At 37.9% G+C, this 27,856-nt stretch overlaps 4 protein-coding genes and 3 pseudogenes across 10 annotated transcripts; 2 read left to right on the forward strand and 5 right to left on the reverse strand.

The window, feature by feature from the left end:
- Positions 1-33: 33 nt before the first annotated feature.
- On the reverse strand, positions 34-13,490 carry nprl3 (NPR3-like, GATOR1 complex subunit). Of its 7 annotated transcripts, none has more exons than XM_031737371.2 (14): positions 13,070-13,490; positions 12,088-12,157; positions 10,360-10,398; positions 9,562-9,694; positions 7,188-7,262; positions 4,815-4,968; positions 4,632-4,713; positions 4,389-4,526; positions 2,610-2,766; positions 2,117-2,223; positions 1,799-1,928; positions 1,163-1,391; positions 894-1,086; positions 34-388 (listed from the first exon to the last, which is right to left on the reverse strand). In XM_031737371.2, exons 1-14 carry the CDS (start codon positions 13,263-13,265, stop codon positions 223-225), a joined length of 1,869 nt encoding a protein of 622 aa, XP_031593231.1. In that variant the 5' UTR covers positions 13,266-13,490; the 3' UTR covers positions 34-222. The 7 variants fall into 7 exon arrangements, with proteins under 7 accessions (XP_031593231.1, XP_031593232.1, XP_031593233.1 ...); XM_031737372.2 differs by having other exon boundaries at positions 4,632-4,710; positions 13,070-13,489; XM_031737373.2 differs by having other exon boundaries at positions 1,163-1,352; positions 13,070-13,489.
- A 2,725-nt stretch (positions 13,491-16,215) lies between these two features.
- LOC120440089 (hemoglobin subunit beta-A-like) lies at positions 16,216-17,135 on the reverse strand. The gene is made up of 3 exons (XM_039611736.1): positions 16,975-17,135; positions 16,564-16,786; positions 16,216-16,479 (listed from the first exon to the last, which is right to left on the reverse strand). Exons 1-3 carry the CDS (start codon positions 17,064-17,066, stop codon positions 16,348-16,350), a joined length of 447 nt encoding a protein of 148 aa, XP_039467670.1. The 5' UTR covers positions 17,067-17,135; the 3' UTR covers positions 16,216-16,347.
- Positions 17,136-18,031: 896 nt separating this feature from the next.
- LOC116318400 (hemoglobin subunit alpha-A) lies at positions 18,032-18,855 on the forward strand. Its single transcript, XM_031737395.2, has 3 exons — positions 18,032-18,192; positions 18,295-18,502; positions 18,622-18,855. Exons 1-3 carry the CDS (start codon positions 18,098-18,100, stop codon positions 18,748-18,750), a joined length of 432 nt encoding a protein of 143 aa, XP_031593255.1. The 5' UTR covers positions 18,032-18,097; the 3' UTR covers positions 18,751-18,855.
- Positions 18,856-19,006: 151 nt separating this feature from the next.
- LOC116312585 lies at positions 19,007-20,275 on the reverse strand (annotated as a pseudogene).
- Positions 20,276-21,657: 1,382 nt separating this feature from the next.
- Positions 21,658-22,569, reverse strand: LOC116318391 (hemoglobin subunit beta-A). Its single transcript, XM_031737383.2, has 3 exons — positions 22,409-22,569; positions 21,996-22,218; positions 21,658-21,911 (listed from the first exon to the last, which is right to left on the reverse strand). The coding sequence occupies exons 1-3, from the start codon at positions 22,498-22,500 to the stop codon at positions 21,780-21,782; spliced, it is 447 nt and encodes a 148-aa protein (XP_031593243.1). The 5' UTR covers positions 22,501-22,569; the 3' UTR covers positions 21,658-21,779.
- Positions 22,570-23,476: 907 nt separating this feature from the next.
- Positions 23,477-24,258, forward strand: LOC116318403 (annotated as a pseudogene).
- Positions 24,259-25,017: 759 nt separating this feature from the next.
- On the reverse strand, positions 25,018-26,354 carry LOC116318373 (annotated as a pseudogene).
- Between the last annotated feature and the right edge of the window lie 1,502 nt (positions 26,355-27,856).

A 27,856-nucleotide genomic window follows, 5' to 3' on the forward strand; every position in this document is an offset into this window, starting at 1 on the left:
TCCAATATTCACAAAAAACCCTTAAGGCATGTCTGGTATGTACAAAATAATTTATTACTGTAAACAAACATTTGGCTCATACAGAGAAAACATCTTGCGCACATTTTGCAGTCAAGGCATTTTGTTTTAAAACGTCTTTGACCACTTAGCTGTGAGCCCAGCAGGCCATTAACTTCTCCTAAACTGACACATTTTCCAGTTGCTGAAACGCTCTCTGCACCGCTACTCCATTGGTGACTGAAAGATTGAAATAATGGGATCTTCATGGTTGGTAACCACAAGGACACTGCGGAACTTGTCAAACAGCGTCTTTAGCTGCGAGCGCCTCATGTTCTCATTGTACATAATCTCTTCCAGGTGGTGATGTCCTCGGAAATAGTGCAGTAGCCTGGAAGCAGTCAACATAACAAGAGAGAGTTTCACTGACTGATCAACAGTGTCAATCATCCATGAGACAGGACTTTTGCACCAATGATGGGAGCCTTCATTGCTGTGAAGGTGGTAGCACTGGAATGCTGATAAGCTCTCCAGACACTTTTGATCTCCACCTAACAGCTGGTAAACTAACTCTTCAGCCTATGCTGCCCAATTACATTTTACAATATTATGTAAGTAGATTTATTCAAACCACTGAACAAATACCTTTTTATCTACTGAGAGACATAAACATTTATGGTAATTTCTAAGGTAATTTCTCTGTTGAACTGTTATAGGTTAAAAGGCAGCTGTGGTAAACACACAGAGGCATGAGGCAAAGGCAGGCAATCAGTTCATGTTATCCATGTACACCGCTCTCATGTTTGAACATAAAACAGAACAATGACAACCTTAAGAACACTTAATAATAAAAGCAGACTATGGTCCTGTTGTCAGTTAAAGGCAGATTTAATTACCTGGCAAACATCCGCAGATCCTCTGGATTTTGTGCAGCGGGGATGTTAAGAATAAACTGCCTCTCGTGCTCTGACAGGCTGGCGAGCAGTGTCTCAGTCATCCTCTTGTTGAGTGGGGAGTCTCCACCAGTTAGCAGCTCTGCACTGGAGTTTTCCATACTGGGACTGGTTAGAGTCATGTCATCACTGCTGGCTACACAAAACAAGAAGAATGTCAGATTTTATAGTTAGAGCTGTAAGAGCAGAAGAGTAGAGGCGGGAGGACATACTTGGTGAGCCGAAACTGAGCGCACTAGGGGTACTGAGACTGCGACCTCCTACTCGGGCAGCCAGCGGAGGGTCTTCATCCCTCAGCCCAGGCTCATCCTCACTGGGTGGTACCAACAAGCACACATAAGTGTGCAGCTGGATCAGGAGGCGGCGCTGCAGCATCCAAACCACCATCTGGATTAATTGGGCCTGGTTAACCAGCAGAGCAGCAAACTGCATTAGGATAAACTGAAACAAGGGAATCGGAAAATGCTCACGTAACCAGGTCAAATATGTTTTAAAATAGATCCACAAGAAAGAGTCTGATCCTGTTCTCATGAAAAATGGAGGATGCATACACTAGAGATGATGTCCCTTCGCCATTAATAATTCATCAGGACCAACTCTGCCAGAACAAGACGAAGAAAGATGGCCCACCTCAAGGATTATAAGTATTATAACTTGTGTTTGTGTTCAGTTTTCATATATATATGTATTACAGGACATAGATATACATCAGATTATTTCATTAAACATCTCTGAAAAGCATGCAAATAAAAAAAAGAAACTGGGACATTTTCACAGGTTTAATAAAAGTATTTCTCTTTTGTAATGGTTCACACATGTATTCCACATCATTTATGCAATAATCCCACCTCCTGTGTGGGAGCTTCCAGGGGATTTCTAAACTCAGCCAGTGAGACAGGCAGTGAGAACTTGGCTAACATAGAGGGCAGATCATGACCAGGAAACTGCTGGGCAAACTGCTCAGCCAGTGGTGAATATCTATTCGGGGAGAAGAGAACAACACAGAGCTTATTCTATCACAGAACATCTTTTAAATTTAATTCCAAACAGTGTTGCAAGTCAGATCAGAAAGCCTCTCTGTATGAGGAAATGCCATGGATGAGTGCTTAGCATTATTGTGCTTCATTTCCTCTTCCCAGCTGGCTTATATCCCATCAGATACTCACAGGCAGATGTTAGCATGTGGAGACAGCATGTAGACATTATTCTCACACAGTGGGTAGATGATAATTGCCTTGCCCCAATAAACCAAATGAGCAGCAATCTGAAAGATCTAAATGAGAAAATATTTGTCAATTAATCTCTAGGATGCCAAATGAAAGGATCTAAATAAGCAAATAAGAGCTACACATGGGGATTTTCTCAGATTTGCATTACATATATCTGCCACTAGATGGCAGTAAAGACCATCTGACTAAACAACTTCTGAAAGTTATACTTTTTTAAAAGTATATATGTATGTACACTTTTTCACATTTTAACTTTCTTCTATTCTATAAGTGATACATACTGCAAAATGATTTATAGATCTTTGTGTATTAAACACAACTAATGCATCTTTTAGAATTATAAAAACTAATTTCATCTGATAAATTCAAGAGAATGACATCTGACATTTTAAATTGCAAATCTGATCCAGGTAGTGTGACTGTCCTGTACCTGAAGTAAGGCCAGGTCAGCATCCTGTGCCAGCTGCTGCAGGTTTTTCACTGCTGAGCAGGTTTTAATCAGGCGGATCAATGCAGGGGAGCAGTCCAGGGGAAGCTGGCTGAGGAGTGTTTTCTCATTTTCCAGAAGCAACAGGGCATGATAGGGTCTGCAGAATTAAACATACAATACGGCTTCTAAATGAAAATACATCCATATACAAGCAGACTCTGTTTGAAATAAACACACATTTATTTTATTTTACATACAAAGACATACATTCACTGACCGCTTCATTAGGTATACATTATAAACTGTTTGTTAACTAAAAAATCCAGTTAGCCAGTCATATGGCAGCAATTATGCATTTAGGCATGTACACGTAGTCAAGATAGTCAAACTGAGCGTCAGAATGGGGAAAAAAGATGATTTGAGTGACTTTGAATGTGGAACGGTTGTTGATGCCAGAAGCTGCTAATCTACTGGGATTTTCCCACACAGACATCTTTCAGGTTTACAAAGAAAAAGGTGAAAATGCCTTTTAGATGCAGGTCAGAGGAGAAAGGCCAGACTGCTTCGAGCTGATAGGAAAGCAACAGTAACTTAAATAACTTGTCACAACCAAGGTGTGCAAAAGAGCATCTCTGAATGTACAACACACTGAACCTAGGAGCAGGTGGGCTACAGCAGTAGACCACCCCGCTGCCACTCATGTCAAATACAAACAGGAAACTGAGGCTACAGCTTACACAGACTCATCAAAATTTGACAGAAACTTCAATTGCATTTGCACAAACTGACAAATCTGCAGCAACCTGTGTGTGATGCTATTATGTCAACATGGCCCCAGATCTCAGAAGAATGTTTCCACCTTGTTAAATCTATGTGATGAAGAATTCTGAAGGATAAAAGGGGTCCAGCCCAGTACTTGCACAGGGCAACTAATGAAGCAACTAATGAGAGAGCTGATCAAAACTACAGCTATTACACTGAAGTGCCAATGGGTGGCGCTAAAGACCACACTAAATTTTGCACCGTTTGAGTGTTTTATATATTAAGTACATGCATTTGCTTAACAAATACAATCCAGCTGATTAAGACACAAAAGGACATAAACTGAGGGGAAATTAGACTATTCTGATTAAAGGTCTGAAGGGTAAGGTGACCTGTGGATCAAGGAGGGATTTTGACAAAGCTGGTGGTTATGTAAAGACCTAAGCTGACATAGTACAAATGTGTGTGTTTGAATGATTGCTGAGGTTATAAGTTGTGATAAGTCCTTTTTTTTAGCAAATTAGTTTGTACTTTAATATTCCAAGCTGGCTGTCACAAAATGATTGTTTGCTGGCCTTAACACGTTATTCATATTATTATGATTATTAGACATTATGAACACAATTGATTAATTCAGAAATGCAACTGGATGAATTTATTTTGTCATGAAAAGATGCAATGTGTGAAAAAACAGAGGGAATCCGCAGAAACCACAGAGTAAGTTATGAATGTGTAATATAAATATATCATTTTAAATATGACATAAAAAAGCATTAACTGTTACACCCATGTGTTTATGCTTCAACAAATGAGGTCTATATGTGTTTTTAATTGGCCATTTGTAGCAACACAGCCCAAATCTGCTGATTTTATTTCATCTAGAACAGATATTCCCCTTCCCCACCCTTCCCGTGTCATTTACTGTAAACAAGGTACTTCTACTTACAGCTAATCAAATAAAATGTTGTGAGATGTAAGAAAATGTAACATAAAAAGAAAAAAAAATCTGTAATATACCTTATGGCCTTAAGGCTGCGCTCTAATGCCTCTGGGGGGATATAGGTGTCACCAATCTTGTGGATCTTGTGCGGTAAACAGAAGCTCACCTCCAGCCAGTCGTTGATGTGAAGTCGCACCACACCGGTTGTACAAAGGCTGAAAAAGCGCCATCATCAGAATCAGCTATTGCTGAATCATATATTACACAAATTTAGACAGAAAATCCAAACAAATGAATGTAAAATGCATGTGGTCACACACCTGTCATACGCCTCCTTCAGGTCTCTTGCTAGCTTACATTTTGGAAGAATTTGTCTAAATGGGGACTGGGGGCTTCCATCTGCTGATACCAGAAGAAAAATACAAATATTCTGTGTTACAAAGATGCAAGTTTGACTAAGACCGAGCTGCAAATTTGATGTGTATTCTGAGCTTGTATCTCACTCTCAGTCATGGTGGTAATTTCCTCCTGGACGGCCAGCATGAGTTTGGCCTCGCGGGTCAGGTACTGGCAGCGGCGCTCCTCGTGCTGCAGAGCAATGGCAATGCGGCGTGACAGGTTGTGCATGCAGCTGATGACGGATGGGTCAGCATTTGCCTGCAGGCCAGAGATGAAAAGCAGCTGCTTTTTAAATGTCATAATTATGCAAAGAAAGGAAAACGTATCTGTTACACTGTGATTATAACACCAGTGCTTTTTTGTGTGGCTCAGTTCACATTCATGTCCAGGCTGTCAGCTGTTAACTATTAAACATGCCGTTTATTTTACACCTAACGTCAGTTAATGATCTTAGCATGGCACCCGCTGAAAGATGAATGAATATGACTTAACACACTCAGTATAAATGTTGTTTTTGAGCATATCTTTGATGTTTATTTCTTGTCATATTTAGGCAATTCAATACAAAGGCTTTGCAATAATTTCTATGTCTTATAATGTTAAGAATTACGAATTACATTTTGATTTAACTTGAGCAGATGTGAGGTTGTTCTACATGGAATTATTGTTTCTTATAATCAGTCCACCTTAGGTATGAAAACAAAGATGGAAAAATGTATATAACACAATTTTTTTTTGTTTTACTGAGCTATTATTACTTTATTGAGGAATTTTACACAGCTTTTTGTTGTATTTTAAATAAAATTTTACTTTTATTGTAATAAACTTTTACTTCTTGAGCTCCTATATTTTATTTTACATTCTGATTTATTCTAATTTCTTTTGTACAGTTTTCACACTACGATACTGTTTTGTCATACAGTGTTTTAATTTATATAGTAGTATTTTACATGTATATATGCATGCACCCTGGAGCACTAACCTTCTAATTAATACCTCCACCTCCTGAGCATGGATGAGTAGTATCAATGCGTATTAGCCAAACATTGTTACAGACTATATGACTCTTGTTGACTTACTGGTAAATAACTTGATATTTACAAATATCAGTGGTTACAACTTATCTGTTTTGTGACAGTAACTGTTCCCCTACTTTAAATGTTAAAAGGTGTTTCAGGCTTCACATGTAGACAGGTATTTTCAAAACAAGGATTTTTCTTCTTTCTTAAGAAAAAGATCTCATCAACGTGAAAATGTAAAAAGCAGAGTCAAGTACTTTTGCTGAAGCACAAGTAATAAAACAGTAACTTTATAGAAATATTGACCAATTAGGAGTCTGCAAACAACAACAGTGTTTTTGATGTCGAGATGTCAAAATGATGTCAAAAATGAGATAAAGGCCCCATATAAACATGGGGTTTTTCAAAGGTTCCACGTTCAGTGAACTAAAATGCTGTTTCCGTGTAAACAAAGGCCAAAACTCAAAGAAAAAATACCTATGTATATGTGGGTTCTTTTAAATAGTTGAAAGACTCAGAAACTGTTATTGTTTATAATGGAAATGTCTTTTTTACCAACAAAGCAGAAGTGGATAAATAACTACAGAAATAAAATAATCAAATAAAATATCTCTATTAGCACTGGCTAGTGGGCAAATTGTTATTTTCGCCATCGACTTCAACCATCATCATCTTCTCAGAAGTTCACAATTGGTGCATCCCTATTCAACGCAAGTTGATATGGTTTTATTAAAGAAATAAGAATATCAAATAATGTTAAAAAAAAACAAAGATAACCAGCATGAATAAACATAAAAACTACATGAAAACAAAATGTAGCAGTGTTTGGTTTACATACTGCCATGTGGGCCTGCTGGGTTTTTGAAAGTTTCCACAGTACAGAATTTTCACAGTTGCCAGGAAGATATTGAAAACATGACTAAGTACTTTTAGCTGGCTCTTACTGGGAACCGTGACTCAGCATGGGGAGGGACGCGCTGGTCAACGTGATTAAGCATCGTTGAAAAGCCCCCCTCCTCCCTCTAAGTTACCATGCTCTCACTGATAGAGTATACTGGAATATTATCAGCCACCCATACCACTCCCATTCACAGTTTAAAGAAAACACAAAATCTATGTGTCCCACCCAAGCCAAGCTAACTAAATGTAAATTAATATTAAGTTTAAAGTTTATAATATCAAGAGTTTTACAGTTATATAACATTTGGCCTTGCGGGTCAGTACCTGACCTATACCTGACATATATCAGTATATCTGTACATTTGCCCGTAGTACATCTGTATATTTGCTCTCTACTTATCTGTATATAATTGCTCTTACTGCACTTACTACTCTTGCACTTCTAATTAGATGCAAATTGGACTTTGTTATCCTGTATTTATACATGTGTAATGACTATAAAGTTGAATCCTAATCCTAAACATTTAAAATTAAAATCAAAATACATCTTGTTCATACCCTGAGTGCAAACACCACATTAAACAAGATCATTGTTGGCATTTCTCTCTTGGGTGAAGGATCTGTTTTAGAAACCTGCAAAGAAAAAAGACAAACTTATCACAAGATGCAAAATCTAAACAAGCCTTTATATTAAAATGTCAGTCTACAGTTTGTTATTTTGCTGTTACAGTCAAAACTACTAACTGATGCCATTTTTTAGATTTATTTTTTTCTTTGAAAGACAATGAAATTTAAAAACGCCCAAATAAAACCTGCCACAACTTTTCCAATGTCCAATGTAACAAAATTAAATGTTGTATTGAGTGAAATCCAAAGGCATTCTGTTTAAAGACATAAATAACAAAAAGAGCAGTACAGTATTTCATTTGATAAGAGGAGGTTTCACACTTTTCACTCTTTTTGCTTGTAAAATGAATTAAATAATGAAGACATAATCAAAATGTCTTTCAAAATGTCATGGAAGCTAAGCCTTAACTTCCATGATATGTCACACCAGACTTGTACAATGATCTTATGAATTTACTGTGGACTGAAATGTTCAGTTTAGGTAAACAGAAGTGCTGCATGACATTCATGGTAATTTTAAGTCAGATACAGGTGTTATTGTAAAGAATAACAGTGTAACACAGTGCAACCCTTGTGACTTTCATATTTCTCTATTTTCTCCACCCTGTGTGATACACCATTATCTTAGCAACACATGCTGTGAGTCATTAGACTAAAAGACTGACAGCAGGGAGCTTCAGCCAAATTTCAAACAAGCCACGATTAAATATAAAAGACTTTTATTCAAGCTAAGTACCGATACACAACAATATAATAATAATAATAATAATAATAATAATAATAATAATAATAACAGTAATAATAATAATAATAATAATAATAATAATAATAACAATAATAACAATAATAGTTGACACTTTCTATTGTTTATGTATTAGTCTCCCCATTAGCAAAGCAGAGCTAGCCTTCCTGGTGTTCATATTAAACATATACGTACATCAACAAATTTCAAAACAGCACAGCATTTCACTAAAAATCAACAAACAAAGACGTAAAATATTACAACAACAATAGTTTGCCATTCATGTTTGAGTTAAGCTCTGCAGGTACTGCTTTAGTGGCTTCTTAAATGAACCTCTGTTTTTGATCAGTTTGGTGTTGCTTGGCAACCCGTTCCAGAGAGAGGAACCTCTGTATAGAACAGCTCTTGTCATAAAATTAGTTCAACGGTAAGCTAAAGAATTCACTTCATGTGTCATGAGATCGCGGCTAAAACCAGTACTTACAAAAGAAATGTGGCACAGATTTCATAATAAGGGAGTTTGCATAAATCAATAATAAAAAACATGAATTTAATTGTTTATCATAAATATTTGCTTATACATGTTGCACGCATTTGTTCTTTCAGCAGCACGTGACCAAATTAACGAGCAACACTCCACATGTGACAGAACAAGTGAGCAGATGTCATCAGTCAAAACAAAGGAGCTGGAGACCCAACAGCTGATTAGTCAGTCCTATTATATTTCTTTAAAATCAGTGAACACAGTGCCAAGACTCTCACTCTGTCTTACAGACCTTCATTTAGTCCTCACTCCACATGTTTAGAGACAAGACCTGTGTATATCCTTAATACCAGAACTGACATCAGTGTAGTTAACAGAGGGAGAATAGTTGCCCTGTACAAGATGCATATAATCCATGGCTGTATTACAGTCAAAAAGGGTACTTTTTACTGTGAACGCATCAGTTGGCAGAATTTCAGGCTTTCAGTCGCATTTCTACACTGAGATTGCTTCAAAATGAAAACAGTGTGCACACACGTATCAATGAAACATCACAAACAGACTCTGAAGTAATTTGCTTTTCTTTAAACTTCTCTCTAGTGTCACATGTTTTAAATACCATGTTAAAAGTCTGTTAGACTATAGGTACTAATGTGACTCAAATCCAAAGTCTGAATCTCAGGTTTAAGTAAGTAGATGTAAAGTTTATTTATTAAGTGCTTTTCATTGACAGGCAGGCTAAAAGAGTCCAAACGTAGTGGTGGTGGTAGACTGAAAGGCGACACTAGATGCCACTCAATTATTTTTTTTTTCCTTTTCTCCCTTTGGTTAACACCTGCAGTCTCACATAGCATGCATATATAAAGTCTTGCATCTTAAGCTGTGCTTGGTAGAATATACTGCTCATGAATTAGTGCACTGTTCACCTAGCACCTGTCAGCCATAAGCAATTTTTTTGCAATTGCAGCCTTATAGTAAGTTGCCCACTTTGACCCTATAACATGCTGATAAATACGTTTTCTCGCCAGAATTTATTTACACCTGTCAGCATGTGAGCTCAATTTTTTATCTGTTCCTACCTGGATGATAGGAGGATGCTGAAGGAGGGTTGGGTGGCCCACAAATCGAACATTGTCTATCTTCAGTTCAAACTTCTTTCCACACATATCAGATTTGGTGGCCAGGATTGTGGAGAGGATGATGTCAGAGAACCTAAAAGAGGGAAAAACCCCAATAAGAAAATGTGCAGGGTGGAGAGAGCGCGAACATCACAGACAGCTGAGATAAGTGAAAAAGTTTAAATTAGCTCAGTTTGCCTATACTTTTCACATTCCTGTCTATCGGAGAGGTTACATTAATCAGATGCATCTGCCTGTAATGAAATTCAACAAGTGTATAAATGGAAAACAAAACTTGTGTGCCTACTAGAGAGGCGAAAAGAGGAAAAAGGCCTCTTTGCGGAAAAGGTGCAATTGCTGTATGAATGAAGAACGTGAAAGACTCATGCTGGTTTGACTTAAGTAACTCATGCTGTGATCAAAAGGACACAAATTAAGGTGTTAACTCTCGGAAATAAAAAAAAAAAATTAAAACACACCACAGACTTACTCCACCACCACAATTTGAACTGTGTTCTTTAAAGCTTACTACATGCTAGAGGTAATATAAACAATACAGACTAAAGCTTCAACGATAGCCTTAAACTCATTTTTTGTAAAAACCAAAGCACTGATTCATTCTTGTACGATGTTTTAAAAGGATTGTGTACTTAGATCAGGGTTGGAGATCCATATAAGACACAAAATAGGAAAGAAGGGGATAAAAAGACAGGGGTGATCTAAGCGAAGGAAAGGTGGTTTAGAATGATTTCGTCTTACCCTGCTACCAACTGTTCGTCAGTTAGTGGAGATTGCTCTCTGAAATGGGGATTGGGCCACAAAAAAGAAGAAAAAAAAACAAACAAAAGGGAAAATGCAACACACAGTTGGGCTAAATGCATAAAAATGGACATCAAAACAAGCCGAACAAACATGTGATAGTGTGATGTGAAAACACTGGTGTGCTGAAGTCCTAATACCAGCAGTGCTGGTTTGTAAGCTTATATACCCGCCTCAAAGGGTTTTCAAGGTAACTAAGTTTGTAATAAAATATGACAGTACAATAAAATAAGTCTGAACTAGGTCATGATTACATACATCTTTGTACATGTATGGCTTCAAATAATTTTAAATGCTGCCGGTGGGAAGTAATAGAATATATATCAGAAATGTCGTAATCCTGTGGTCCATGCCAATCCTTATTTTCCACTCTACTGATGTTTATGACACAACAGGAAATACAAGCAAAATGTTTTATTTCCACTGTTTATTTTCTTATTTTTGTTCTGCTAAATTAGTCTGAAAAATTCCTACACTACCTGGCCAATATCTATGGCATGTTTCACGTCATAAACACCAAATGAAAGCTGCTCTTATGCAATTGAACGGCACTGCTTGCTTTAATAAAGCTAATAATAACAAAATAACGTAAATAAAGGTTGAATGAATAGGTTATTTTACAGACTTATCTGAACATTATACAGCTATTGACACATATGTGGCATCACTGTGAAGCAGTTTTACTCTTTTGTTTTACTCAGTAGATAAAGAAGTGCTCCAGCTAAATTCAGAACGTGACTGCTGGTGTAGTTACTGCCTTGATGGAACCTTACTAGCATGAAAGACAAAATAGAAACTCATCTTAAGATGCACATTAGGGGATTACATACACTCACTACCCACTATACTACATACACTTGTTCAGCTGCTTGTTAATGCAAATATCTAATCAGCCAATCATATGGCAGCAACTCACTGCATTTAGGCATACAGACAGAGTCAAATCAACCTGCACAACCAACTCTAGCATTTACACAGAATGGTCTAAAGCCGAGAAAATGTTAAGTAAGTGGTGCTTTTCTGGGTGAAAATGCTTTGTTGGTGCCAGAGGACAAAGGAGAATGGACAAACTATTTTGAGCTTAGACCCAAGGCATGCAGAAGAGCGTCGCTAAAAGCACAGCACATCTAACCTTTAAACAGATGGAAAATGGGTCCAATCCATTACTAGCAAGGTGTACCTAATAAAGTGGCCAGTGAGTGTATCTCTTAGCAGCTGGGAAAAAGAGTGTCTATCCAAACAGCACCTTGGGCTGTGACAAATATTAGGTACAAAGTGAGGTGAATGTTTTTTGTTTTTTTTTTAAATATCATATACTGAACTGTTTTACTCAATTATATTTTTAGTTTAATAAAGTTTATTAAAGGTCACACAATTAATTTAAATCAGTGGTTCTCAACAGCTCAATGTTTTCAATAATCCTAGCTTAACCTAATAGTTTTTCCTAGTAATCCACACTCTCCCACAGTTTGAGAACCACTGATTTAAACTGTGTGTCAGCATCTATAATACTGCTGAAAAACAAAAAGTGTGTCTAGATGGGGGAAAAAAGATTACAAGCATGATGGAGGAAAACATAATGAGCTTAAGAAGCTCATTTGGATCTCAGAATGAAACAGTAAGTTGAATAATACATTAAAAAAAAGTAAATGAAGATTGTAGAAATACCTTGAATCACCATCCTGGTCATCGAGCTCATCCCCAGATGTGTTCAGCACATATGGATTCCGCTGTTTTGCTTGTGGACAGATATCAGTGAGAGTTAGTCATTATGAAAATACATATTAGATTCACAACAAAAACAAGAACCACTGTGAATCTGACTTCAACTCACTGATCATAAAACTGTGTTAGAGAGACACATGCTTTTGCTGCCCTAGTTCATGCCCCTGTTCCTAGTAAAAGCCTCTCAGCACCAGTACTGTGCCAGTATTTGCCAAAAACACAATTACTGGTATTTAAACTGCTGTAAATAACTTCATGGCCTACAGTCTCAAAGATATCGCTCATGAATGATATGACATCATTCTGAGCCAGAAAGAACAGTCCTATCACAAGGTAGAACTTTTATATATCTTTGAATTATCCAGTTAAAAAGTGTGATTAAAATGCATTTTTAAGAGGACCCTGGGCCAGTCCTTATCTAGAACACAGAGTAGGTGCAATAACGCTGAGTCATACAGATACTGGCAACACAGGTAAATTCTTTATTTTATATAAAATCCTGTTCGGAAATCTTTTTGACTGCAGCCTATTTGCAATTATAAGAAAAGTCATTAGGCATAAAAGACACACAGGAACAACTGCAATGACGTTTTGGCGCAACACCAGCAACAAGAGCAACTTGTGAATGAACAAAAGTACATCAAATTCATGTGCCACATAAAACTCATCCACCAACAACAATCTGAGAGGCCAAAAAGGGGAAACTTCAAGAAAGAGGAACAAATAGACCCGATCCTCAGAAAAAAAAAAGGCAATCCGCGGTTCCAAAGTCGACAATCACAACAAAAAGGGGCTGTTGGTTTGCCCTGGATTACACTGCTGCTTTATTATCTCCTGTAAATATGTAATTACGTGGAAGTGACACCGGGTTATCTGTGTGTGCGTAAATGTTTATGTTTCTGCTTCGTGCTAATGCTACGCCTACCTGAGAGAGATGACGGACACTCAGCGACCTTTTGGTAGGGATATCGAAAAAGGAGTTTGTTCCCTCGGCTTCCAGAGCTAACCAGTATGACGCTAATAGGACTGGTTTTGTCGCCGCATTTGTATGCACTACTTTGGGACTGAGGGTACAAGGACTTTCGGTCATCTGGTAGACCGACTGACGGGTTGAGCATCATGTTAGCATTCTAGCTAACTCCTCAGTTAGCTTAGACCAGACAGGAAGCGTTATCTTGCTTCACTTCAACCTGGTATTAACACCAGTGTTTGCCATACAAAGTCACCGACCCGAGACAAATTATAGCCTGACTAAAGTTAACTATAAAGCCTTGATATTATACTCTACCGCACATCCATCCACCAATGTAGTTGGGATTGTTTTGTGTCACTGTGAAAACTGTTCGGCTGAAACAAAGAGGGCAGATATCATATCCTTCCGCTACAACTTAATCTACTGCCTCACTCACCGTGATTTTGCTTCCAAGGAGCGAGACTTTCTTGAATTATTGTTATTAATATTTTTGAATTAGTCTTGAGCAATAGATCTCCAGGATTTATGAGGGTATTTTGAAGTTTTCCTTTGCACATTGACTGACTTTTCACTCACTTTTAGTCCCTCAGACTAACTTAACGTTGAGCTATGAAGACCCAATCTAAGACATGAACCAGTGCTGTGTCAACACATTACAAATAACCTAAATGAACTCCTAATTAACTACCGCAGATCTCATCAGCATGAAAAGCAAGAAATTACTCTCTGAGTCAGAAAAAACACTTTGAGAATCTTTTGAAAAAAAAAGTTGTCAGGAATATATCATTTAGAGGATGCATATGCAGGACAACGACAGCCCAAGAAACCAAATATAGCTCAGAGAGAGAGAGAGTTTGTGTGAGACAATGTGGGACATGTTACTAATGCTTCAAGGTGATTGTAAATTGTTGTTTATCTTAATTTGAGAAGTATAATATAATAATAGATACACAAACAACTGTGAAGGACAATGTAATACAATCCTCCACTCCTCTTATAAGTCAAAGTTGTTTTATTTAATGATTTAATTCATATATTTATTTGTTTATTCTTATTTATTTATACACGCATGAGTTCATTTTCTATTGCCATAACTTTCTCTTCTGTACCATTTTTGTGAGATGTGCTAATTTTAATAAAAACGCTATTATACTTTTTTTTTTAATTTTTTTAAATAAAAAAGTACCTCATAAAGTGGCACACCAGGTCGCTCGATTTTCATGGGATTCCTAAAAAGTATATTTGTAGATGCCAACAAATATTATTTAAGGACAGGGAGACATGAAATAGTCACAATAAACAGATGTTGCCATGCATATGTACATGAAATGCACTGCAATAAACACTCATTGGCCACTTCATTAGGTACATCTTGCTAGTAATAAGTTGGACTTCCTTTTACCTTCATAACTGCATTAATTCTTCATGGCATAACTTCAACAAGATGCTGGAAACGTTCCTCAAAGATTTTTGCCTTTCCATCACAACATCACACAGTAGGTGTGTGATCGATGATGTGAATCTCTCTTTCCACTGCATCCCAAAGCTACTCTGTTGGATTGGGATCTGGTGACTGTGGACCCCACTTAAGTGCAGTAGGCTCACTGTAATCTTCAAGAAACCAGTTTGAATTTATTTGAGCTTTTTGACCTGCAGGAAGCAAATTTGGAGCCTGTCTTCTCAATGCTGGAAATTGTTTTGTGCTTTGATTGTGCCTTCATCCACAAATTGAGACATGTGGATGAATGAAAGCCAGAATGAAAGGGATGACTCTTCAGACTCAAGCCCTAGTGATGAAGATGAGGACAACATTTTTAGCAGCAAGAGGTATCCAATCAGGATGGTTTTGTGGAGTAGGAAAAGGATGACGATGAAATGGTAAAAGTCCAAACGAGATATCCAGGAACTGAATTGTTTCTAAAACCTATTTTCATTTCTTGTCCGTTTTTCTTTTCTTTCTTTTCTTTTCTTTTCTTTTCTTTTAATAATAATAATAACAACAACAACAACAATAATAATAATCATAATAATAATAACAAAAATTTAATTTATAAAGCGCCTTTCAAGACACCCAAGGACACTTTAAAATTAGATAAAACACATAATGGAAAAATGACAAAATGAAGAACAATAAAACAAAAGCACAAGATAAAATTAACAAACAGTGGGTTCACAGTGAATATGCAGATTTGAACAGATGGGTTTTGAGTTGAGATTTAAACTGGGGGAGATTCTTTTTAAATCTCTATATGGATCGGGATATGATTAAGCCTGAAAACAAAACACAAATAACCTTTTCCCCTGTTTTGCACAGCAATTGTAATCCGCTCTAATTTTAGTTAATCTTAACTCTATAAAACAAGGACTCGTCAATGTCAAATTTGATCCACTAGATGACGTATTTGGGCGACTGTGGGTGCTTTGACTTTAGATCCAGAAGAAGATGATGGATGGATGCATGAATTGCACTCTCTTTATTCTCCATTTTGAATATCACGTGAGTATAGGAACTCTGTTTATTCACTTGCATGCATTTAGAGCTGCACTATAATCCTCGGCGGACGCCTACAGAAATAAAGCACATTTTAACAGTGGTAAGTTTGTTTGTTCAAAAATAATAAGGGGATACGCATGAAGATTTTTGTAAGATCTTCTGTCATAAAGTACTAAAAGACCCGGGCACCCGGTGTATATCCGTTCCAAAACTTTCAACCGCGCCCTCACGATATGTGACACACTGTTCTCATTAATTTCAGAAAACCACTCCCTTTTATATCAAACTGCACATTTTTAAAGAAGCCAGAATAACCGTTCTCCCTGGCAAAGATAAGAAATAAATTACTGTAAATAACTCACAACAAATATACAATTTGCTGACTCACAAGGGCACACACCTTATTCTCACCACCCTGGCACTTTTCCAGCTGATCATACTACAACAGGTTGTAGCCAGTTTATTGCATTTCATTTTTCTATGCAACAGTTTCAAAGCAGGAATTAATATTGTTTTTTAAGACAAAATTAAAATGACACTAAATGATTCTTAGTGTTGTATTGTCGGGTATAAGAACACCTTAAATGATCGCACAGAGAATGAGTTTGATTTGAGTTTTTTTTAATTATTTTTTTTAATTTTTATTAGTGCATATGGCAACAGAGTTAAAGAGATATGATTTTACAATCACGCTTATAACTGTTGCACATCTCTGATGAACTGGCACTCCAGAAATTTAGTGGTACTGTCTACGCAGGGCAGAAACGACCACGGCCAAAAACTTCTGCCAGGCTTCCTGGACGTCAGCGGTGAAGACGCTGGGACCAAACTTAGCGGCCACACACAGGCTGATGCATTCAGCGAGCACCTAAGATGAGAGAGTTGCACAAAATTAACGAATTGCTTCAGATCTAATAGTGATAAATGTTTCTGGGTGCTGGTGGGGACATACCCTGAAGTTATCGGGATCCACATGGAGCTTCTCAGAGTGCATAACGCTCAGTTTGGCGTAGGTCTGCTTGATGTTGTCCAAGTTCTTCACAGCATTTTCCAGACCACCCATCACGGTCTTTCCGTGCTGTGCCACTTTGGGGTTTCCCATAATGGCAGCATTGGTGGACAGGTCTCCAAAGGCTTTGAAGTATCTCTGAGCCCAGGGATACACAATCAGAAGCCTGGAATAAGACAAGAGAGGAAAACAATAACAATGTTAATGCATATAAAATCAAAAATTATGCATTTTAAGCTAAAAAGACAAACAGATGTGTAGATGCATTGGTTTCAGTTCGGTTTTAAGATTATACGAAGAGAAAGTCACACAATACATAAACATGTTTCTAAATTGCAATGAGCTGCAGGTTACCTGGCCAGGGCCTGGGGACCGATTTCCCCCACATCGATCTTTCCCCACAGGCTTGCGATGGCCTTGCGCTCAGCATCTGTCCACTCCACCATTTTGACAGCGTAAAGGTTTTCACGTAGCTTGTGATCAGAAACCTTTTGGCAAACGCCGATCCTCGGGAGCTTTTTATTAATTACATAGTGCCACACCTCTTCGTCTTGGAAGCATCTGATTGGACTATAGCCGTCAGGCTTTTGGGTTGTTGCCCATGAGTAAGATAGGATCTTTACCAGATTATAAGGAAAAAAACGCAAACACATATTTTTTATGTAACAAATATAGAAATAAGTATAAGAATTATAGGTTAAAGGTCTTTATAGACTGTTTTTAACCTATACTTACAGTAAAAAACATTTAAACCTCGCAACTGATTTCTGATCTTTCGTAAGTGATCAGATCCCAACAAGCTGGCCTGAACGTAGGGTAAATACCAGGTTTCTGATGTATATATACATGCAACACACATCTTTAGTAAAGAAATATAGTCTATTTTATTTGAAAACAATTCTCCAACCTCTAATATATAGGATGCAAAGGATAAAGGTACTGTGCAGTCCCACATGAAGCGCAACAACCAGTCATCCTTTTATATCTCACATCATGCCTCGGATATGATTACTTACCAAGATTCTGGTAAAAAATATCTTAATTCTTGATTATGTGGTGTCATTATGTAAGTGTTTATGTTGTCATCTAATTCTCTAATTCTCTCTTAAGACCCAACGAGCTTTTGGCAGCGAGAGATTATTTGCCACTTGTTTCATATTTTACACTTTGGACATTATTTTATAAAATATCACATTGCTTGTTCAACAACCTCTTGCCATTTAATAATTTCTTTAAGGGATAAATATATTAGTTTTTCCCCCCCAACAAAATAAGTCATATCTTAAAAACATGGAGGAGCGTTAAGCTTTATCTCAAGAAATACCTCGGAAACTGCTGGATTTTTTTTCTTTATCGCAGAGGTGTGGTTTAAATGTGATGCTGGGTGTGGTCCATTTTGGTGTTATATAAAAATGATAGTGACAAATAGCCAACACATTTTCTTTCAGTTCAGAAGACAACTGAAGAAAACGCAGACATGAGTCTCTCTGGAAAGGACAAGGCCGTGGTGAAGAACTTCTGGGGCAAAGTGGCCCCGAAAGCAGCTGAGATTGGAGGAGAGGCTCTGGGGAGGTTGTATTTAGCCCTTTTCTTTTCATTCTTCATTCATTCATACTTTGAATTATTTAGTAAGTGCTTATTCATATTTCCATCATTTGAATTTATGTTTTACAGGATGCTGACCTCTTATCCCCAGACCAAGACCTACTTTTCTCACTGGGCCGATCTGAGTCCAGGCTCTGCGCAGGTGAAAAAGCATGGTGCCACCATCATGGCGGCCGTTGGAGACGCTGTGTCAAAGATTGACGACCTTACTGGAGGTCTGTCTACCCTCAGCGAGCTCCACGCTTTCAAGCTCAGAGTGGACCCTGCCAACTTCAGGGTAAGCTCACCCAGTAACATCCACGCAGCAATGATCACGTTGTAGACAGAGATTACTATTAGTCAAGAGGCAATATAGACTTTTCGACCTAACATATGCATGTGTTTTTTGCTTCACAGATCCTCGCTCACAACCTCATCTTGTGCATGGCCATGTTCTTCCCCGGAGACTTCACTCCCGAAGTTCACCTCTCCGTTGACAAGTTCCTCCAGAACGTGGCTTTCGCTCTGTCCGAGAAATACCGCTAAAATCCTGCAACTCCGGAGCCCCTATGAAGCCTGTCATCTACAGCAGTGTCAATAAAACCTCTTAAAATGGCAGGGCTCCGTTAATAAATATAATAAACACTGGAAGCTGGTCCTTTCTTCTTTGTCTGCATCCCTACACCATTCACTTTTGACATAATTGCAGGGGTGTGTTAAGAAATTAAAATAATAATAGTGTAGTGACAGAAGGAGGTGTGGGAGCATAGGAAAAGAGAAAATTCGATCAGAAATAAATATACAGTTGTGTTAATTTTGAAACGGACAAAATAGAAAACGGCAGCGTCGCCCTTTGCAAAGATAAGAAGTAAAATATAGATGCTTTTCTAAGAATGAGCCTAGGAGGTTTTAATTTCAGATAATACAACATGGATAATTCTAACTACAGCTTCTTGGCTGAGTTAAAAAGATATGACATCATCCTTATTATTATTATTATTATTATTATTATTATCATCATTATGAACATTTTCAGTGTTGTACTGGTCACACAATTATGTATAACTGCACAACCCCTTGTAAAAATCTGCTCTTGGAAGGCTTGAGTAGAAAAAAAATGCAATTACAAATGATCACACAAAGAGAATTTCATTTAACTGGAATTTTATTTGTTAGATGCATCAGCTTCGAAGCGATAAACGGAAACATTGTTGTAAATTATTTGCTTATGAATGTGAACTATAATTCCACAAGTTCAGTGGTTGCCCAAGGCAGAGACGACCACAGCGAGGAATTTCTGCCAGGTCATCTGGACATCAGGGGCGAAGACAATTTCAGAAAGCACCTAAAATGAAAGGGATACAATAATAATGGCATGCTTCATCATTATCACTGGTGGAAAAAGTCTCAGATCACATACCTTGAAGTTGTCAGGATCCACATGGAGCTTCTCAGAGTGCGTAAGGCTCAGTTTTAGCGTAGGTCTGCTTGATGTTGTCCATGTTCTTCACAGCATTTTCCAGACCACCCATCACAGTCCTTCCGTGCTTGGCTACTTTGGGGTTTCTCATAATGGCAGCACTGGTGGACAGGTTGCCAAAGACTTGGAAGTATCTCTGAGTCCAGGGATACACAATCAGAAGCCTGAAATAAAGAGTCGCAATTTTACTTTTTCTTTTATTTCGATTGCATTAAGTTGTTTTCTGTGGCAGATTAATAAAAACAAAACGAAAACAAAAAAAATCCTGTTATCATGCGTAAATAACAAGGCATGTAAAAACAAGAGTAATTAATTTGGAGATACCAATAAGCCGTCACTAAATTATCTAACGTAACTCACCTGCTCAGGGCCTGGGCGCCAATTTCAGCCACATAAATCTTTCCCCACAGGGATGTGATCGCGCTGAGCTCAGTACCTGTCCACTCGACCATATTGATAGAGATAAGATTTTCTCCAGCTTCGCTGAAATTAGTCTTCGTTCACAAAACCTAAACACAAACTAAGGACAAAGAAATGTAAATAATGAATAAGTTGGGGCATATTTCTTAATTAAGAAGTCATTAATGTTGTTTTTGAAGACAGTCTAAATTAAAATGACACTAAATGATTCTTAGTGTTGTATTATCGGGTACAAGAACTAGAGATGGCACATACCACTTTTTTATGTCCGATACCGATATCATAAATTTGGATATCTGCCGATACCGATATGAATCCGATATTGTGTGTTTTTTAATCAATAAAACTGTTTTTTTAATATCTTGCTGCATTTTGTATAAGTTCATACTCAAGTTTAAATAAACAACAACACTAAAGCTATTCTGTTATACCTGTATGTAAAAAATACACTGCACCCAAAATATTTCATAGTTCAGCAACACTGATCAATCTAATAAACTTAAACCTGCTCCATCCTCCCTATTGTGGTATTTTAAAGAGTACTTAGCAGAAATATTAAGCAACCTAACTAATAGGGTTGCAAACTCCCAGCAAAAAAAAAAAATATGGAACCACCCTCCACCTCATGATGCTTAATCGATGTAATCAACTTTAATTTGATGCAGGGTGAAAAAAAATGCACAGAAATAAATTATTTTTCCAGAATAATTAAATAGATTCAACATCTTTCTTCAACAGAATTGCAGACTGCACAGATGGTATCTTCCCAAAGGAAAAAGTACTATAGCTTACTAGGGTATATTAGACTTAACAGTTACTATATACAGTTATGGACTTCTATACATTTTACATCAGATTAAAACTTTGGGTGTAAGATTCAGATAATTATTTATTAAAAGCTAGACATTTTAAATGAGAATAAGAAAGAAAAGTATGTCTTTGTGCCCCCTTTTCCCTGTTCATGCCCTATCGGCCCCCCTGGCTAAACTTTGCTAGATCCGCCCCTGCACAGTTACCAGCTGTCAGCAGCATAGAAAAGGATCCTGGTGTAGAAAGTAATATTAAATAAATTCTAACAACAGCTTATCAAGCTTAAACGTGCTGCTGTTGTTCAGCCGCTGGTTTCCTCTTTCTGGTGCAAAGTGGGCCAAATACAAAGAAGAGAGACGGACTTGCAACAAAAAAGCCGATCAGCTGATCATTAATCAGTTTCATGATTGAAGTAGCAGCAGGAGAGGGAGGGAGAGAGAGAGGCAGTCGCTCCATATATCGGTTGTTAAGCTTAACATGGGAACGCTTTACAAACACACACAGCCGCTCTATCACATGACGCATACTGCTCAGACGTGCTACGGTTATGAGCCGAGTTAGGCGTGTCTCAAGTTTTGTGAGGTGTTTTTTTTTTGATATTTAATGGATCATTACATTTTTTATTTCTTGCCGATATCCGATCCAGTAATTTAGGTCAGTATCAGACCAATACCGATATGTAGTAGCTATCAGATCGGTCCATCTCTAACAAGAACACCTTAAATGATCGCACAGAGAATGAGTTTGATTTGAGTTCATTTTATTTTATCTTTATTGGTGCATATGCAACACAGTTAAAGAGATATGATTTTACAATCACGCTTATAACTGTTGCACATCTCTGATGAACTGGCACTCCAGAAATTTAGTGGTACTGTCTACGCAGGGCAGAAACGACCACGGCCAAAAACTTCTGCCAGGCTTCCTGGACGTCAGCGGTGAAGACGCTGGGACCAAACTTAGCAGCCACACACAGGCTGATGCATTCAGCGAGCACCTAAGATGAGAGAGTTGCACAAAATTAACGAATTGCTTCAGATCTAATAGTGATAAATGTTTCTGGGTGCTGGTGGGGACATACCCTGAAGTTATCGGGATCCACGTGGAGCTTCTCAGAGTGCATAACGCTCAGTTTGGCGTAGGTCTGCTTGATGTTGTCCAAGTTCTTCACAGCATTTTCCAGACCACCCATCACGGTCTTTCCGTGCTGTGCCACTTTGGGGTTTCCCATAATGGCAGCATTGGTGGACAGGTCTCCAAAGGCTTTGAAGTATCTCTGACTCCAGGGATACACAATCAGAAGCCTGGAATAAGACAAGAGAGGAAAAAACAATAACAATGTTAATGCATATAAAATCAAAAATTATGCATTTTAAGCTAAAAAGACAAACAGATGTGTAGATGCATTGGTTTCAGTTCGGTTTTAAGATTATACGAAGAGAAAGTCACACAATACATAAACATGTTTCTAAATTGCAATGAGCTGCAGGTTACCTGGCCAGGGCCTGGGGACCGATTTCCCCCACATCGATCTTTCCCCACAGGCTTGCGATGGCCTTGCGCTCAGCATCTGTCCACTCCACCATTTTGACAGCGTAAAGGTTTTCACGTAGCTTGTGATCAGAAACCTTTTGGCAAACGCCGATCCTCGGGAGCTTTTTATTAATTACATAGTGCCACACCTCTTCGTCTTGGAAGCATCTGATTGGACTAGCCGTCAGGCTTTTGGGTTGTTGCCCATGAGTAAGATGGGATCTTTACCAGATTATAAGAAAAAAAACGCAAACACATATTTTTTATGTAACAAATATAGAAATAAGTATAAGAATTATAGGTTAAAGGTCTTTATAGACTGTTTTTAACCTATACTTACAGTAAAAAAACATTTAAACCTCGCAACTGATTTCTGATCTTTCGTAAGTGATCAGATCCCAACAAGCTGGCCTGAACGTAGGTATATGCAACACACATCTTTAGTAAAGAAATATAGTCTATTTTATTTGAAAACAATTCTCCAACCTCTAATATATAGGATGCAAAGGATAAAGGTGCTGTGCAGTCCCACATGAAGCGCAACAACCAGTCATCCTTTTATATCTCACATCATGCCTCGGATATGATTACTTACCAAGATTCTGGTAAAAAATATCTTAATTCTTGATTATGTGGTGTCATTATGTAAGTGTTTATGTTGTCATCTAATTCTCTAATTCTCTCTTAAGACCCAACGAGCTTTTGGCAGCGAGAGATTATTTGCCACTTGTTTCATATTTTACACTTTGGACATTATTTTATAAAATATCACATTGCTTGTTCAACAACCTCTTGCCATTTAATAATTTCTTTAAGGGATAAATATATTAGTTTTTTCCCCCAACAAAATAAGTCATATCTTAAAATCAAGGAGGAGCGTTAACCTTTATCTCAAGAAATACCTCGGAAACTGCTGGATTTTGTTCTTTATCGCAGAGGTGTGGTTTAAATGTGATGCTGGGTGTGGTCCATTTTGGTGTTATATAAAAATGATAGTGACAAATAGCCAACACATTTTCTTTCAGTTCAGAAGACAACTGAAGAAAACGCAGACATGAGTCTCTCTGGAAAGGACAAGGCCGTGGTGAAGAACTTCTGGGGCAAAGTGGCCCCGAAAGCAGCTGAGATTGGAGGAGAGGCTCTGGGGAGGTTGTATTTAGCCCTTTTCTTTTCATTCTTCATTCATTCATACTTTGAATTATTTAGTAAGTGCTTATTCATATTTCCATCATTTGAATTTATGTTTTACAGGATGCTGACCTCTTATCCCCAGACCAAGACCTACTTTTCTCACTGGGCCGATCTGAGTCCAGGCTCTGCGCAGGTGAAAAGCATGGCGCCACCATCATGGCGGCCGTTGGAGACGCTGTGTCAAAGATTGACGACCTTACTGGAGGTCTGTCTACCCTCAGCGAGCTCCACGCTTTCAAGCTCAGAGTGGACCCTGCCAACTTCAGGGTAAGCTCACCCAGTAACATCCACGCAGCAATGATCACGTTGTAGACAGAGATTACTATTAGTCAAGAGGCAATATAGACTTTTCGACCTAACATATGCATGTGTTTTTTGCCTCACAGATCCTCGCTCACAACCTCATCTTGTGCATGGCCATGTTCTTCCCCGGAGACTTCACTCCCGAAGTTCACCTCTCCGTTGACAAGTTCCTCCAGAACGTGGCTTTCGCTCTGTCCGAGAAATACCGCTAAAATCCTGCAACTCCGGAGCCCCTATGAAGCCTGTCATCTACAGCAGTGTCAATAAAACCTCTTAAAATGGCAGGGCTCCGTTAATAAATATAATAAACACTGGAAGCTGGTCCTGTCTTCTTTGTCTGCATCCCTACACCATTCACTTTTGACATAATTGCAGGGGTGTGTTAAGAAATTAAAATAATAATAGTGTAGTGACAGAAGGAGGTGTGGGAGCATAGGAAAAGAGAAAATTCGATCAGAAATAAACATACAGTTGTGTTACAAGCAAATTTAACCGTCTAACATTTTGCACTGAATATTCTTTTTACTTTATAGTGGAGGAATTACCCCAAAACTTTGCTTAAATGGGCTGTAAATACTAATGTGCATACAAGATTTCATTCATTAAGCATGGCGTGATATTAAACGGTTTGATTTGGCATTTTATATACTTAGCAAAGTAAAAGTTAATGTATCCCAATGGATACATTTGCCTCATAGAGCTTTTTTCTGAACACATAAGTAATGAACATTGTATAGAGTTATACAAAATAAGCTTCTTTTTTCTTCTAATACTCATCCATTTCCTGATTATCTTACCGAACACATGGAAGAAACCCTTCTTGGATTCTTAGATCAAAAGAATTTAATAAGATAAGATTTATTAGTCCCTCACTTGGGAAATTTGTTATGTTACATTAGAAAGTGGACAGTGCAAAGTAATGTAATGTGTAATGTACATAATATTTCAAATCCTTTATCATGGTCCACAACTAGAGGAACCAACAGTATTTTTGATGCACTGTTATCAATAATGTCACGCGACCTCACCCATTTATATCAAAGTGCACATTTTGAAACGGACAAAATAGAAACCGGCAGCGTCACCCTTTGCAAAGATAAGAAGTAAAATATAGACGCTTTTATAAGAATTAGGAGGTTTTAATTTCACATAATACAACATGGATAATTCTAACTACAACTTCTTGGCTGAGTTAAAAAAAAAATGACATCATCCTTATTATTATTATTATTATTATTATTATTATTATTATTATTATGAAAATTTTCAGTGTTGCATTGGTCACTCAATTATGTATAACTGAACAACCCCTTGTAAAAATCTGCTCTTGGAAGGCTGGAATAGAAAAAAATGCAATTTGATCACACAAAGAGAATTTCATTTAACTGGAATTTTATGCATCAGCTTCGAAGCGCTAAACGGAAACACTGTTGTAAATTATTTGGTTGTGAATGTGAACTATAATTCCACAAGTTCAGTGGTACTGTTTGCCCAAGGCAGAGACGACCACAGCGAGGAATTTCTGCCAGGTCATCTGGACATCAGGGGCGAAGACTTGAGGTCCAAACTTGGAGGCCACACAAAAAGTGACAATTTCAGAAAGCACCTAAAATGAAAGGGATACAATAATAATGGCATGCTTCATCATTATCACTGGTGGAAAAAGTCTCAGATCACATACCTTGAAGTTGTCAGGCTCCACATGGAGCTTCTCAGAGTGTATAAGGCTCAGTTTTGGCGTAGGTCTGCTTGATGTTGTCCATGTTCTTCACAGCATTTTCCAGACCACCCATCACAGTCCTTCCGTGCTTGGCTACTTTGGGGTTTCTCATAATGGCAGCACTGGTGGACAGGTTGCCAAAGACTTGGAAGTATCTCTGAAGCCAGGGATACACAATCAGAAGCCTGAAATAAAGAGTCGCAATTTTACTTTTTCTTTTATTTCGATTGCATTAAGTTGTTTTCTGTGGCAGATTAATAAAAACAAAACGAAAACAAAAAAAATCCTGTTATCATGCGTAAATAACAAGGCATGTAAAAACAAGAGTAATTAATTTGGAGATACCAATAAGGCGTCGCTAAATTATCATCTAACGTAACTCACCTGCTCAGGGCCTGGGCGCCAATTTCAGCCACATAAATCTTTTCCCACAGGCACGTGATCGCGCTGAGCTCAGCATCTGTCCACTCGACCATATTGATAGAGATAAGATTTTCTCCAGCTTCGCTGAAATTAGTCTTCGTTCACGAAACTTTGGTCCCTTTTGGAGAACTTTATTAATTGGCCGCTAACTACGGTGGCCCTGAGAGGCCAAACGGACTGCAACTTCAGAAAACACTTGCAAAAAGAAAAACACTTGCAAAAAGAAAAACGCTGCAAAAAGAAAAATGCTGCAAAAAGAAAAACGCTGCAAAAGCACACAAAGCACAACGGAAATAGGAAAAAAGACAACGGAAATGTTTCTGGGGAGACAATAACCAGACGGACCAGTTGCACGAACCAAAACATGTATGTATGGCTGTATCCCAATTCAGGGACTGTTTCCCAATTCAGGGTCTGCAGCCTTAAAGTACGCAGCCTTAACGGTCCTTAAGGGCCGCACTCAAAGACCGCTGAGGCCGGCTTGTAGGCTTGTGAGATGGGACGGTCTAGCCTCCGTCGCGCTGCCCAGGTTGCCTAGCAACCATGATACTAACAGCTGGAAACGTTTCATACAGCTTTGTTTGACAGAAATGAAGGAGAACATATTTTGTACATTTGTTTCTACATGAGCTTTGTGTGATTTGATAAGTATCTGAGGCTGATGATTTTGGGCTTCATTTCTGTACTGAACAGTCATTTAAGATTAGCTAGTAAATAACAATTAGCTCATGTTGTTCATGAGACTAAAGTCATCTCACTTTGGTAATGTAAATATAATATGGCCAATATTTTATTAATCATTATTAGTTATTACAGCAGTGAACATGAACTCTGTGCCAAACACTGAGCTTCAGTAAAGATTCAAGTTGCATTTATTTATATTTCCTATCACCTTAAATCTTCACTCAAAGACAAGCATCTTTGACAGTGTATATATAGATGTATTATATATAAGAGACAAATATTGTTTTTTTAATATGTTGGCATTACTAAATTTGGCTCAATGCTTATATATGTGTGGAAGAAGCAAATGTACGAGCTGTGATAACTGTGTCTGATAGAATGAAGAGTAGACTGATATATTAAATATTCCTTTATTGGGTGAGAAAATCAGACCATGTCATAACTGCTTTAAGTCATACAGAATAGATATCAGAGCCTTAAACAGGCTGACTTCTGCTAAATGGGTCAAACTGGGCAGAAAGTCTACAAACACATAACATCCTTATAGAATATGATGTAACACTATAGATCAACTTACCTCAGAATATATAAAGCATATAAACAATTACAGCAATATGATGCAACAAACACAGCAGTGCTACTAATCCAAAATACTCAAAGCTTCGTAGAACTGAAACAAACATTTATTTTTAGCTCCATTCTGCTGCTGATACATACTTTAGGTTTCTGAATATTAAACTTGTTGCTGCCTTTCATAGTGTGTAACTTGAAGGCCCTGAGTACTTTCTCCCACACTGAAAACACTGGGATGATAAAATTATTTGAACATTACCTAATAAGACTGATTCAGGACAGACAATTAGTTATTTTAAACTTTTCTAGCAGTCCTTCACAAACAGGGAACAGTCTGTCTATTCTCTCCATCTGTCAGCTGCTGCTGGCTCTTCCTCCTCCTCTTCCTCACACACTGCTGAGTTTGTCCAGGTGGATCATCAGGGTGCAAAGCCTCACAGATGATGTGCAGCAGTGGGTCCCTCAGTCTGTCCTCACTCTGGACACTTGCAGTTGTCGCACATGGAAATCAAATG

Source organism: Oreochromis aureus, linkage group 4 (assembly GCF_013358895.1).
Source record: "Oreochromis aureus strain Israel breed Guangdong linkage group 4, ZZ_aureus, whole genome shotgun sequence".
Classification (NCBI taxonomy): Eukaryota; Metazoa; Chordata; class Actinopteri; order Cichliformes; family Cichlidae; genus Oreochromis; species Oreochromis aureus.